This window comes from Dermacentor albipictus, chromosome 6 (assembly GCF_038994185.2).
Source record: "Dermacentor albipictus isolate Rhodes 1998 colony chromosome 6, USDA_Dalb.pri_finalv2, whole genome shotgun sequence".
Taxonomy (NCBI): Eukaryota; Metazoa; Arthropoda; class Arachnida; order Ixodida; family Ixodidae; genus Dermacentor; species Dermacentor albipictus.
Window position 1 is genome coordinate 43,759,927 of NC_091826.1, and position 15,194 is coordinate 43,775,120.

The window sequence follows — 15,194 nt, forward strand, 5'->3', positions numbered from 1 at the left end:
AGCCCTCGTCGTCTTGAACTCCTCTATAGGCCCCTTCTCCCTTTTCACATCTGCGTTCCTTCTGCCCCAAAACCTCTTTTCTAGAATGTAGTAGTAGCAACCTCGAGGTATTTCATTCCCGCTGAACACTCCAATGTTCTGGCATTAAGGACCTGTCGTTCTCACTCCCAGAATGTGCTCTGAGTTGCTATCAAGTCACGACGTGCAATAGGCCAAACAAAATGTTACGCTGCAACGCGAGCCCTCGTTTAAAGTTCCCTAACTTTGCAGGCAGACAGTCGCTTCCGTCACGTCCTCCCCTGTTCCTTTCCCTGTTTTGCGCTGCTTACTGCAATAAACTGCCCTGTAATTTGGGAAAGTCTCACCGGCACGGGCCTCGACAACTTTTGAGCCCGTACAGGCCGTATGTAATCGGGCTCGATTGAAACTGGCCCAGTAAAGTCAATATAATTTTAGTACTGCTAATACAGACTTAAATGGCATGTATCTTCATTTCGATCGCTTCACCTTCTTCTTCATCATCTTCTCAGAAGAATATGACCCATGCCTCGAGCAAGAGAATAACCGAGCTTTGTAGTTTACGCATTCATAAAAGCGCAAAAAGAAGGACAAGTTAGAATGTTATTACTTTGTTGATATAATCGTTGTTGCTTTGTCGAGTGTGGCTTCTCGTTTTATGCCTACAATACCTCATAATGAGCTACCCTGCAACATTTATCCTCCGCCGCCACACGCTTGCAGAGAAATCGCCAGCTTCTAGTGCAGTTCTGGCCATCCCACTGAACTGTACTGCGCCCCCTGTAATAGAGATCGATACCCCGTGCGATTCATCACTGCACTGAGTATATTTAGAACTAAACCGTACGGGTACACAAGTCCACCTACGAGATGACGAGAGTGCGCGCTTATAATGCGAAGCCGTCGAGCTCGAGCAATTACTACGGTCGAGAAAAGAGGACGACGAAGAAGAGCATTCCGCGCGTTCCATCCGTTGGGCCGGCATCAAAACCAGGGAACAGTATTTTCTTTGAATTGCCAGTCGCGGAGAGAACAGAGTCGAGTTCAGTCGGTGAGTAGGAGGTGCTCGTTTACGGCAACATGCCACCACCTCCAACGATATTCACCTCGTTTTTTTTTTTTTTTAACGCAGGCGAAGCAGCCGGACGTGCCGCTGATCCAGCTCCACTCGAACAAGTCGTTCCAAGGCGACAACAGGAAACAGTCACCGACCAAAGTGATATCTTCTTTTTCTTAACTGACGTTTCGGCCTCCTCACGGGAGCCTTGTTCAGGGGAGCCATGTCCATCGATGTAGAGCCAGGGACTTCTACCATGGTGAGTACGTCCCCAGGAGCGTGGTCGCGTGATTTCATGCGCACTTTTAGGATCTTGTTTTTTGAGCCATCGCTATAATTTGCGTGGACATTTACTTCCTGGTCATTCTTCGCGTACGTTATGTCACGCTTAGTGATAGGTTTGAATATTGTGTGGGACGCACGAACGAGTGTCTTCTCCATCGATATATAAAAAACGTTAAATTACTTTGAAAAGCACCCTACTACGTAAACTTTCCCAGCCTTAAATGTATGAATGAATCACTACTATAGCGGTTGCAATTATATGAACACTCCGAGCAGATTTTTCGCCGTCGGCGCTGGCGTCGCCGTGCAGCACCGCATAAATTTAGGTATATGTATGCTGCATGCTTAATCATGCCGTCTATGAGGGTTGTATTGATACGCTATTCAATCATTAAAGTTACTCATACCAGGCCTTATGTTCTTGACTAGCTTATTCGTCAGAATTTTGAGAATGGAAGCCCACAAACAAAAGTAATAAAAACATTCTCACCGCATACCTTAAGTAATTTCTCATTGTTAAATACTTAAAGAATTACATATTATTGTAAATTTCTTGCTGTGTTTTGTTCACCGTAGAATTACTCATGCGAACATATTTATCGGATATCCCTTTTAATTCTTGTTTTGTAGTCCTGTGTTTGGTGTGATTATACCTTGCACGTTTGTCAATATATGTGAGTCGTACGTAGTTTGCAACGTCATGTATCGTTCGATATATCTGTGACCTAATGCTGACCCCTCTTCGAGATACAGGGTGTGAGAGTTTCGTCAAGCTAACAGCAGTTGTCCCTCCCATTCCTCATGTTCGTTATTGTACGTCAAATAATAAATCTCTACCGCTACCCAGACTGCTTTCGCAGTACGGCTGTTGTAGCGTTTTAGAAGCCTAAATAACAAATACACGTCAAACCTATTATATGCCTATAGTGTCCCTCTAAGTAAACAGAAGAAAGCGTTTCCTAACACTCTCAATAAATCCTCCTTCGCAGTCAAGCACGCGCTCCGAAGATTGGTCCAGTAGTTGGACTTCCGACACTCAAAGTCGAACGAACACGACGACCGGCACCATGACCAGCAGCGCTTCTGCTGTCCCGTCTGGTCTACCGTCCGGTATCACGCCGTCCGGTACCACGCCGCCCGGCATCACGCCGTCCGGCATCACGCCGTCCGCCATTCCTCCACGCGCTCCACAGAACGTCAGGTTCTCGGGCACCGCGCTAAAGTCCCAGCCTAGGCCCCTCATGGATACAGCTGATACCTCGGATTTGAAAGCCCTCTCCGAGCCGTGAGTTCAACTTGACAGCAAATGTTTTAGAACGTGAAATGGACATTCTACATATAGCCGCAACGCAGGTGGTGTGTCGTAGGAGGTGTATGAAATTGGTCAGTGGCACAAGCAAACTAATCATCATTACCATAGCCGCAGCGGTCCAGTTCTCGTTGACGTTGTACTATAGGGTAGCGTAAAGTATCAGTGCAACGCATGTGTATTGATAAAAAAGCACCGAGTCTTTTTAAATGTATACACACTGATACTCCGCAGCGGTGGATAGCGGGGGCATTTGTCCCACCTTGAAGAGCCTCGTAGCACCGTGGTTGAAAAAAGTAGGAACGAAACTTTGTAGTGTGACATCATCCGTTCATTGGCTTGCCTGCTCAACAAAGCCACTTGAAATGTTTGCCCCATCCTCGACAGAATATGGCCGCTTAGGGTCAACCAGAATCCTTGACAGCGATGAAGGAACAGCGGGCGTAACTAAGACTGGAGATAAAGGTGCTGCGCTGGCACTTCGCATGTATGGAGGCGAAACTAGTCGCTGTGATAATAGCAGGCTAACAATCTTTGGCAACGTTTTAAAACGGTAGCATTGTTATGGACGTAACTCTGCTCATTTGAAACGTGCCGCGCCATTCACAACGTCTACAAAGTGGTGGGTACTCACGAGGTTACTGGAGGCTAAATAGCCTACAGTGTCGCACTAAATTTGCTAAAGGGAAGCCTGTCGTTACGACCTATATGAGCTAACATGAGAGCATTCAGCAGCAAACAGAGTTGCCTAGTCTTCGTGCCTCCGGCTTCAAACGTTCTCGTGAACTTGCCTATCAGGCTTTATCTTTCTAAGTTACCAAGCGAAAGTGTATTATAAGCGCGTGATGGCAATTATTTTCAGCGCACATGCATGCGAATCAGGAAGTACCGTTACAGCTATGTGATTCTTTGAAAGCACATGTCGCGCATTAATTTTTTATGACGTAAATGGGACTCGATTTGATTTGACGTGACTTCAGTTCTATTTATAGGACCAGGTCTTGTTGAAACTGATCAGCTCTCACAGTGAGAAGGTCACTTCAAGCCACGAGGACCAAGTTTATTCAACTGCGACCATAAAGCGTTATTCCTTAGCTGGCTTAATGGCGACGCTAGCGGCTGCCGTGGACGCCAGTGCCAAATGGCTCTCGCAGATTGCAGAAAACTCTACAGTATATGCTACGAGGTACTTGACACTAAGCCACAAACGTTACTCTGTTTAATACATGCTGTCAGGCGAGTTCGTGGCTGTCGACATTGCGCTACGCAGCCCCCACGCGGGTTCGGTGTAGGTGAGAGAGCTCGGCGATCCAGGCCCGACGGGAGCGCAAAGAAGTTCGGTTGCCTCGCTCACTTTAGAGAATCAGCAGTAGTGTCTGCACAACGGTAAAAATCGGTTATGACAGTCAGGATAGCGGTGTCAAGCATTTTATCTCGACGATCACCTAAACTTGCCTTCAATGAATGAAAATTATGTATGCGCTGAACAAAAAAAAATATTCTCCAAAAAAATATTGCTCCAATTTTGCTTCGCAGAGACAGGTTCTCGCTCTTTCTGTTGGTCTTGACATGTGCAAGTGTGGCATCTCTCAATTACCACGAGCAACGCGATGTTACACGGATGTCAGTCGCGGTGGCGTTCCAGGGGCATTTATCGCGGCAGCTTCAAGCCACGAGGCCTCTCTTTTCCGAATAATGCCTTAAACTATGGCAGTTTTTCGTTGCCCCAAATTTATTTTTACCTCACGCCACATTTTTTTTTTCTTTTTTTTTTTGCAGCCAAATAGGTTTGTCGTGCTTTTCAGAGGGAATACTCCGCAGTTAAAAATTCTGTAACCGAGGCATCTAATGCGACACTGTCGCTCTTCTGAAATAGTCGCTATACCAACACTGTCACGAATGGTCAGAAGATTGTAGGCCAAATGGCTAAGAGGAAACGAATGGACAACTTTACGTGTGGCAGCAATGAACATGCACCGAATTCTGTGAAAATCAGCAAGGCGGAGGCAGAGTGATGCCACGAGAAAATTGTAATCTCTGTGAAAGTAGCACGCAACAATTGTTCGCAAATGTATACACCACCCGCCACGGTAGCTTATGGGCTACCACACTGAGCTTTTAAGTTTGAGGTCGTGGGTGAGATCCCGGCCGTGGCGGCCGTATTTCCATGCGGTCAGAAATGAAACAACGGTCGTGTGCTTATACTAGGATGCACTTTAAGGAACCCATGTGGTCAATATCAATCCGGAGTTCCTTTTTCTGGCGGACTTAGTAATCATGCTCGTGGTTTTGGCACATAAACCCCTAGAGTTCATATTTTATGTTAGCACACACAAATCTTTCTTAGTCTCGCGAATTTACGGATACGTCAACTGCTTTCGGTAAGTGAGGAATCGATGAAATGCATAAAATGAATTCTGAAATTTTACTAGCCAAACCCCCGATTTGATTATGAGGCACGGTGTAGTGAAGGAATCCGAATTAATTTTGACCACCAGGAAATCATTAACGTGTCCCCAATACACGAGACACGGGGGTTTCTTTTTTTTTCTTTTTGCTTTTCGGCCCCATCGAAATGCAGTCACCACGGCTGGGATAGGTTCCGGCGACCTCGTGCTCATACGAGCCACCATAGCCGCTAAGCCACCGCGGTGGGTGAATCTAGGAAAGAGTTGACCATCAATCAGTGCGTTCACGGGAAAAAGTCGTGGATGTGCAAAGTGAAATAATGAAAGTGGTTATGTCATCTCACTCAATGAGTTGTGATTTCTCTCTCTTTCTCTCCCTCTCTCTACAGAAGAGGAAGGGAAGGCGCACTGTTGTCATTCCTCGGGTGCATCCAGGTCCTCCTGGTCATTCTCTCCCGCATGCTGTCGGCTCCTTGTAAGCAACAAATATTCCTGCTCCATACTTCCACTGCTTAATGAGCCATTTTGGCTCACCGTACTGCTATCACGCGGACGCGTAAATTGCAAACGACTGACTCTGACATCGTGTTTGACAAGAGTCAAACACGATGTCAGACGAGAAAAGAACAAATAACCTCATAGCAATATATGTTTCTTTTCATAGACCTGCTGGGTGGGAGAAGATCTTGGCATTACAATGCGCAAAGTCATTTTAGAACTTTTGCTTCAGCAGACGCATACCTCATCCTGTCGCAAATATTCGTGTGGCATGTTCTCTGCCCTCAGACAGTCAGCTCGGGCCTGGAATTGCAAGCCGCCGCCTTTCGTGTTATTTCACAGATAAAGCGCCCCTCGTTTCTGTCTCGCACGGCGCCTCCTCTCCACTGAGAAAGACGAGATGGTGTAATAAACCGCCTCCGTGATTTCTATACGACGGAGAGGTTTCAGAAACGAGCCTTCACTGCAGTGCATTTAGAACGTCGCCGGAATGCAAGGAAACGAAAAAGAAATATTTCACTGAGGACTCATCGTGGGGGGGAGGGGGAGGTCGTTGAGGCACACTGGCTAGTTCAGCTAATTGTCGGCGCTGTCATTCAAGCGGAGTCGAGGTTGAAGGTCTAGGGGAGCAGTTGTGCTGAAAATGCGGACTAAAACTGGGGCCTCGCTGAAAACAAAAGTCGCATAATTGGGGAAAATCCTGTCACTCGGTGCTCTTGAATGAAAGAGCGGCCTTCCGGCTGTCATTAAATTATGGCCATCTCACGCCTCATAAGGGGCCCTTAATATTACGAAAGTTTCTGTTTTCAACTGATCTAAAAAAATAGTTGTGTGCTTTTCCTGCATTTCTTTATTTTAGCGTACCTTGTATGACTGATCATAACTTATGATTGATATACGCGTGCTAAAAATGATTTCAATTTCCGACACTGGTAAGCAGCCAGAAATATTGCAATCAGTTTGAATGACGCCATGGAAAACTGTGGTTTAATTTTTACCTGCTTACGTTACCCTTACCGCTTTTAGTTCAGGCTATGTCACTTACAGGAAATATATTGTATCTTGTCGTTTTTTAGCTTTTTCTCAGATGTCGTTGAACAGTGTTTATATATCAGTCTTCTTGTACTGCTTTTTCTGGCTGAGCATTACAGGAAGGTGTACCATTTAATTGCCACTAACTGCAGCTAGCATACCCTACCTGCCTAAGTCCCATTCCTGAGGCAATTAGTTTCTCTATTACTCCTGGCTCGTCGTTAGTACAATGTAAATTGTAGTGGAAGAACCAATCTAATGAACGAACGTCCACACTTAAATTTGTGCCAGGCGTGCATTGGCACCCGAAATTTAATAAAAAAAGAAACTAGGACTATTTCAAAAATTACTTTATATTGATATACAATGAACACTGGCTTGGTCACAATGTTTGCGTGCATCAGCTGTTATGCGGCAAGATTAGGCTCCTGGCAAATAAATATACAAATGCTTGTTCGCGCTCGGAAATAACGCACGAAAAGCTTTAAAGAAAACTGTGGTCGAAAGCTTAAAATATGCGTTTTCTTGTCGTAGTTTTTACCTGAGTCGCCACTAATTATATTGTGCTTTGTTTGCCTGCTGTCTCCCTCTAGACCCTGCCGGACTTCACGTCAGTAAGTATGATGCTACATGAGAAGGGATTAGTTTTGCAGACTTTATGCCCCAATGAACTGTCCCCTTCTTCAGTCTAAATCCTGAAGACTTAGATTTACATGGGCCGTCTGCTATAAATGTAAAATGCCTCAATAACTGTAATTATGACTGTCACATAGGGAAACTGCACTAAGCGGAGTGATATTAATGGGCTTGGTTTCAATTTTTCAAGGTGTTTCAGGACCATAACTTTATTATTTCAAATATTATCCCAAATTTTTTAAGGTTAAAAGAGCCGCCTTAACACAGCAGTCACCAGTTTTAGAATTATGGTGGGGCCCATTGCATAAAGAAGCGAAATTGCTTTAGTATGCTCACGCAAGGTATTATGAATGGTCGTAATAAAGGTCCTCTGTAATTCACTCATTGGGAGCAAATTTCATATAGCACGAATAGCATGTCATGCTCATGCCAAATACATGCGAAAATCATTAGTGATATTTCCTGGCATTTCTGCTGATATGCTGATGCACACAACAAAAAAGCATGTTGAGACGACCAGTGGAATGTCAGGCATTATTTTTGAACGGTAACTTAGACATTAGTCCTATGCTATTGACGTAAGAAATAAGGTGATGCGAGATGAGAACTAGTTCCAATAACAATGATACGGATCTTTGAAGAGACGCTAACGGTAACTATTAAGTGACGCTAGATTGATATACATAGGCTTCCATAATAAAACATTCAATAATAACTGCGATAACACAGCGTTCTCAAGCAAGAAAAAGACAAAGATCAAAACAAAATCACTAGGCGGGACACTGATTTTGGGCTATAGAACTTCTCGTGTAACATCAGCACCGGCGGATTCACAGAGAGCGGCAGAGAGAGAGAGAGAGTGGTCACGTGAGGATTACGTCAACTAGTCTGTTTTTACCTACAAACTCTAGACCTACAGTAAACATGCACAAATGCTTGTTTATTCGATGGCTTTATTGTTAAATTCGTGTGGTATTGCGACGATATGGAGCTATCAGTTCAAGTATTTACGCCAGTGGCGTCGCCCTGCCGGTGTGATGGAAAACACATTGCCGCCATCTGCGTCACCACCTTTAAGGTCGCCAATGGTGATAACACCAGGCATGCGACGTCGCCTTTTCAGATTGCCGGCGTACCGCTGCAGCCGTACGCGCTGACTTACGGACAACCCACTCTTCACCGTTTCAGCAACTCATTTGGCCCACGAAGGCATAATGCATGCTTCCCCTCCCCGGCGGCATTCTTCGCGAGCAAGCCATCTATTGGGGCAGGTGGAGCGCTCGCTGATTTTCTGGCGCATAAGCTATATCAATGCAGCTATAGATTCAATACTTACTAATATTCTGTCTAACGCTCACGTCCCGACTTCATTTGCAGACGCTGAAACTCCTCGATCTACTGACGCCTCCGAGCATACGCAGAAGCCGAATCGTAAGTCGCCTTGCATTTGGAAGAAAGTATGCTTTGCTCACGAAGATAACTTCCTCATTGGAACCGCTGCTGCTGCTGCTCCTGCTGCTCAGTGGCTATAGCATTCTGTTGCAGAGCACGTGGTGCTGGGTTCGAACCTAGGGCGCAGCGGTTGAATCACGACGGGGATCTGATAAAAAAAGAAAAAGAAAACGGTAGTTAACCCTTTCCGGACTGATGATTCCTGCAGGAAGCGCAATGATTTCCAGGAAATATGACATCGAGAAATACGAGCGACAAAAACAATTTCCGGAAATGTGTTCGTCGGCGATGCTAATTACACGATTTTGTCGACATTGTGCTTCAAATAAGTATGGCCATCCCTGATATTTTAGAAATGTTCCTGCGTCACATCGCGCTGAGGTTATGTCTCTCAGCTTGATGTTATTGTTTATTTTTTGGGTGGAGCGGGGGACAGGGGGGCTGCTCCCTCGAGCATATAACTTCCCTTGGCACGGTTGTATGTTGACCAAGTTGGTACTCTAAACGTGGATAACATTTCTAGCGCCAGCTGTCTCCCCTCATCCACTGACGCTAAAACTGTTATCAAGCCTTCCTTGGGTTTTACAAAAAACGGACTTCACATACGATCTGTGGCCATATTTCACACCCTCGTGTGTTGCGAATAGAGAAGTGGGATGTACCAAATGCCGTTGATAGTGTGTTAAACTTCTGACAGTTCACGCGAAAGACCTTAAATATGTTGTCGCCAACAACAGCGGAATTTTCTCCTTTTAATTTCTTCCGGATTTTGCCATTTAGATATGTGCATAGTACAAAATATTCACTTAACGAAAACGCTAAACAGGAAGTGCGGGAGGTCTACGCAAGGAAGCCCGGCGGATGTCGAAATTGGTCCGGCGGCCCACATTACACGTAACTACCGCTGCTACATCTGCTTAACGATGATTCCAATCCAACTAGCCCCAAGCCGTGGGCTCGCTACTGTGTATCTGCTACATGATGCAAAAACTCTTATATATCATCATGAAAGAAGGTAAGGTGCTCTGACACGGGCACAAGAGAACCATATGACAGAAAAGCCAACTGTCAACTGAAAGGCGCAACGTGGTGGGAAAAAAAAAAGCAGGCACAAACTTTATCCTGCGCATGCTCATGTAGGGTAACACCACTTGTAAATCAGTCACAAGTCTGGCCCTACGCAAGAGATAACTGTTTAGGCATTTCATTTCTCCTTTACGCAAGTTAATCGCCCTCTGGCTCGTGCATGCGCTTACACTACTATCGATATGCCAGGCTTCTACCATGAGACGCCTTATCTTCTTCCACGTTGAATAACTTCCAACTAGCTCAACTTTCTGTACTTGTAATCCTAAATACCGCGTCATTATTTCTATAAGTATTCCTTAGTAAATTTTTCTAAGCCTGCAGCGTTAACATTTCCGCCCCCTCCGCCTTTCTTGATGTACTCAGCCCCTCCTGGATTTCCAAGGCCCGCAGTAGGTCACGTGGGCGCCCTCTGCAACGACTCCGCTCCTTGGCTGGGCGAGGCCGACGGCGTGGAGGGTGTCTGCCGCTGCCTGGGCACCGGCTTGAGCGTCGTGGAAGGTGTCTGCTTCTATTCCACCACGCCGACGACGAAGACGACACGGTCACCGACGAGCTCAACATCCTCCAGGTGAATATTGTGGAGCTTTGAGGTATATTCGGAGTGCAGAGACATCTAACGTACAAGCATTACCTCGTCAGCTGGAAATACAGGAATCATTTCGTTGGGGACCTACCGGACGCAGTTTGGTGCAATTTTCTTGACACCAAAAGAATAAGCAGATGAGAACTATACCAACTGCTAGCTGCATATCTATCATTTTTTTTTCGTTGCCCTAAAATGTGAATAACCGGGAAGTGCCAATTCTTATAACCAACTACGCAGTAGAACTGATATCACAGTTCCGTAAACTGTAAGCAATTGGTCCTGTAAAGTGTACCAGTTTTATATAACGTAGACAGTTCTGAAATGTACCAATAGTTGTAGAAAGCGATTTATTCGAAGCTCACGTAAGCACATTATTTAACGTAAGATATTGTCAACACACATGCCTTTTCTTTTAAACCAGCGAACAGATAAAGTTTACAGGACTGATTTATCATCCCTAAGCTTCGAGATTTGGGACATTTGCTGATTCTCGATAGCGTATGTGAGCCATTGATGCCCCAAATCAGATACACTTACCTCTCTCTCTCTCTCATTTATGTGCAATATAATTTCAGTCAAGGCGGTACAGCGGTTGCCTAAGAACGGAGTTTATGAGTTTCACGTACATTTGAGTACGTAACTCCAAGATTGCGGGGAAGCAAAGCTTCATTTAATAGGGAACTGCAACATCAACAAAAATTCGTTTTTTCTATTCGAATAAATCTCAGACGCCACTGTACTTACAGATTCAGATGCCGCTAAACCAAAAATTAGCCAAGTTCCTTGCGCTTATCTTGCAGTTAATTCCTTGCACTTGATCTGCCTTGCCGAGTAACGCACTTATTCGTCTATGACCCTGCTCCTCGTAAATGCCACAGCTGAAACCTTGAAGTCCGTAACTTTGGAGTAAAAAAAAAAAGAGGAAAAAATGAAAACGCAGGTATGATTGACAACTGAAGTTTTGCCTATTTGGCTATTGTACATAAAAACCAATGGGAAAAACAAAGAAGGATGAGGAAAAGCGAGGTGGAATAAAGAACAAGGAAGATAAGGTTGAGGAAAAACAGAGTCAGTAACTACGCCTACACCCACATAAGAACGTTCACTGATGTAGTCACAGGTGGTGTTAAAGACGAGCTCATCGTATAGGAACGCGAGAACAATTTGTACATACAAAAGTCCTTCGGCTAAAACTTCAAGGATATTTGCTCCTTTGTGTAGTCAATTCTTTAGTTGGTTGAGACTATACGAACAGGAAGTAAAAAGAGCACTGGCCCATTTATATATATATATATATATATATAGATCAAAGCAGTGGACTACTGGCACCTTTTTTGAACTTGAGCATGCTGCTTCTCACTTTATTGAATTTAACTACGAGAATTCTCGGTAAGGTTATCTTGTTTGTGACCAATCAAAGCGAGCATGTTCCACTGAGGGTGCGAGAAGTCTCGTAGAATGACATAAATAGGACACGCGGAGTGGCTTCCTGCGAAGAGCACTTGCCTGGCAAGCACTCGTGTTGTTCGCAAATTGCACTGATCTCGACGCACAAAGCTCTCAATAAACTCCAGGCAAGGGACTGGCGCCGCCTGCAAACTAACACATACCCACACTTGTCTCGTCTACACGCAATCTACCCAGACAGTTATACGTCCCGAACATGTCCCTGGTGTAGCAACCACACAGCGACACTCGCGCACATAACACACGAATGCACCGACCGTCCGGGCGACGCAATTTCGCCACGAGTCACAACACACACACTCACTACGTGGTCTTGGGAGGCGAGACTCTCCGAACTGGACCTGGGAAGCCAACTGGCGACCCTCGACCAGGCCCGGCGAGCCGCGATCGCCAGTGGAGCCCTGTCAGAGGGAACCACCCAGGAATAAACCGCGCAACGGTTTCTGCAATAATAAAGTTTCTCCTCCTCCTCCTCCTCCTCGACGCACGCACTAAAGGACCATAACTGAACGTGGCAACGGAGAAAGCGGCGGACGATTATGAAAGAATAGGTTCCGCTCATGAGGAGTCAGTATCACATACTGCGTGCTATCGGTGTCCAATGAAGCGCGAACAGGGGAGAGCTTGGCCGAAGCATAACTGAAGGTATACAGTGCCCACCCTCCAGTCCTCACCATTGACAGACGTGCAGATCCGGTTGGACAGCACTGCCGTGACTATGCTCCCACTACACTGCGATGTTTTCGTTTCTGTTCTGGTTGCCCTGCATTCGAAAGCGAGAAAAGATGACGGCGCAGTTATGACGACGGCGCAAACTGGACAACACGCATGGCTTTTGGCTTGTCGTTTCGCCCCACTGTGCGATAATACTCGGCCCCATACGGTGACATCTCAGATTCCGTTTTCTTTTTGTATTTTCTCGTTGTCAAATAAAATAAAACCAGAACCGAAACGAAAATATAGCAGCCTAGTAGGAGCATCGTCGTGCTGTGCTGTCGAACCAGCTTTACTACGTACCTGTCAGTGGATGGTGACTGGACTGCGCTCCCTGTACCTTCAGTTATGCTTTGGCCACGCGCTCCACTGTTCGCGTTTCATTTCACTCTGATAATACCTATGACAGTGGTGGCGCGAAGCGCATTGCGGCGTTTAGGCCTGGCTTGTGCGAGACGCACACTATGCCACTCTTTTCGACAAAGAAATCAGCGCGGGCTTCACGAGGCATTTGTGACCTCGTCTGTGCACATATAGATATCTGAAGCAATGAAGGCGAAGCTACAAGGCACGAGCTTCTCCATGCATGTTACTGCGTCGTGTAGTCCAGCAGAAGCTTACGGCATTTTCGATTTCTTTGACCACATACTGAATCAGCGTAGCTTCCACACGCCATGGTTTCGCATCTTCCCAAACGCGGACGATAAACGCCACGAAATAGCTCAAATTTAAAAGGAAGTGCCATAGTTCCTTTTAGTATGCTGCTATAAATAAAAGGCTTGTATTTTCTCGTTGCCAACCTATATTTACGCGAAGGAGAATATGAGGCTTTTTTTTTTTTTCAGGAGCGCTCTTGTGCGCGCTTTTCCTGCGTACGTTTCTTTTCATTGCCACAGAGAGTCGTGTGCGAGTATATTCGCAACATCATCCCTACAACACGCACTGTCCCCTTTGTCTCGAGTATGCATGTTTTAACTCAATACCGTTATTTTCACTTCAGCCAAGGAACAAACCATAGAGCAGTACGTTGCTCCAATTTGGATTTAAACATTGAGATTTCAGCGCAATAGCAAAACCTGACGGTCCATCCATCCTTTAAAGAAGATTGGTGGCAATAATGTGATTAGCAGTCTATGTTGACTTTGATGTGTAATTGTAGATATGTTTTTATATAATGACCATAAAAGTGGCGCATACCCGTTGACACATACACCGCGATCCAAGTTAGCATCAGATATGTTTATTGAAGAGCACGACGGTGTTTCAAACCGGAAGACTCGAGTTCATCGGAGAGATTGTTTTTGAAGCCGGCTGCCTCATCAGCGCAGCCCATCGGACCACTGCCTACCTATAGTGACTCAAGTAGTACAAAAATTAAAATAAATTATGGGGTTTTACGCCAAAACCGCTTTCTGATTATGAGACACGCCGTAGTGGAGGACTCTGGAAATTTCGACGACCTGGTGTTCTTTAACGTGCACCTAAATCCAAGTGCACCGGTGTTTTCGCATTTCGCGCCCATCGAAATGCGGCCGCCGTGGCCGGGTTTCGGTCCCGCGACCTCGTGCTCAGCAGCCGAACACCATAGCCACTGCACAACCACGGCGGGTGACTCAAGCAGTGCGGAAGGAGTTTAGACGCCAACATTCATGCATAGATACAGAGGGATACAACGCAAGCTGAATTAAGCGTCGACCCAAAAATTATTTGTAGCAATAATAATTCCCTGTCACTCGGGTCTTTCAGGCGTCCAAGCACGAAGAGCCTGCCATCCAGCATGCGGTTCTCGGTCGTGCGTACCGTACGCCTACGCACCACTACGGCTAGTAGTGAGACCGAGGCCGAGTCCGTGACCACTGAAGGCGGCGTCGGGCCGAACTCCTCGGAGACAGGTGGGAGGGCCCACGATGAGGAGGACCCGCGTGGCCCCATGGCGCCGAACGTCACTGCCCAATGGGAGGAAGAGGAGGAAGCGGTGGAGAACCGTGAAGCGCGGGCGAAAAAAACATATGCCCGGGACCCTTCAGTTCGGCAACTTAACGTACGCGCATTTATGAGCGCCGAAACGTTGTAGAATTTGAGTTATGTATAGTTATTCGTCAATTTTTCTCTTTCTTTTTTAGTAACTGGACCAAAGGCCTGTTTCTGTCGCAGGTCTTGGTTCAGTTTCTGTCGCAGGTCTCCAAATAAATATTAATTTTGTCGAAATCTCGGACTTTTCTTACGCAGCGGCGAAGTGCTTAAATCACGAAAGAGAACAATAGCTGCAGCAGCAACGAGGGGACTTGTTCATATCCCTAGCACGTGATTGCTTTGAGTTACATTAACGCGGCAGCATTAAAAGGAAGCTTTCGCTCGGGTGCTCCTATATAGATACATGTAAAGGGATAATTCGTTTTCCTCGGCAACCACTGCACCAAATTTGACTAGGTTTGTTGCATTTAAAAGAAAAACTCAATCTAGTGACTGTGCGTTTCGAATTCTTAATTTAGGTTGGGAATTTTTTATAAAAATTTGGCGAAAATCTAAAATTTTCAACAAATGAAGCTATCAAGTTTACAACTCTAACTCATCAGCGAAAAATGATTACACAATTCTGTGAAATGCATCTATTAGTACATCTAAAGCGGACAAAATCGATAT

General features: G+C 45.7%; 2 protein-coding genes across 10 annotated transcripts in view; one reads left to right on the forward strand and one right to left on the reverse strand.

Annotated features, from left to right (window-relative positions):
* The window catches only part of LOC135921984 (sodium- and chloride-dependent glycine transporter 2-like), a 65,323-nt gene that overhangs the window by 31,793 nt on the left and 18,336 nt on the right, over positions 1–15,194 (reverse strand). The window contains exons 1-2 of one of the 8 annotated variants that reach the window (XM_070540411.1): positions 12,420–12,455; positions 8,716–8,843 (exon numbers count right to left, since the gene is read on the reverse strand). The exons of 3 other annotated variants lie outside the window; for them this stretch is intronic. Coding sequence is in view for 1 of the 5 variants with exons in the window: in XM_070540409.1 (XP_070396510.1) it covers positions 12,512–12,514 (3 nt within the window). In the remaining 4 variants the exon portion in view is untranslated. 4 more of the 8 variants (XM_070540410.1, XM_070540409.1, XM_070540413.1 and 1 more) reach the window with 4 other exon arrangements.
* On the forward strand, positions 951–14,759 carry LOC135921988 (uncharacterized). 2 transcript variants are annotated; one of them, XM_065456394.1, is made up of 8 exons: positions 951–1,069; positions 1,151–1,334; positions 2,350–2,645; positions 5,467–5,552; positions 7,201–7,221; positions 8,621–8,674; positions 10,148–10,352; positions 14,298–14,759. In XM_065456394.1, the coding sequence occupies exons 2-8, from the start codon at positions 1,299–1,301 to the stop codon at positions 14,623–14,625; spliced, it is 1,026 nt and encodes a 341-aa protein (XP_065312466.1). In that variant the 5' UTR covers positions 951–1,069; positions 1,151–1,298; the 3' UTR covers positions 14,626–14,759. The 2 variants fall into 2 exon arrangements, with proteins under 2 accessions (XP_065312466.1, XP_065312467.1); XM_065456395.1 differs by lacking the exon at positions 7,201–7,221.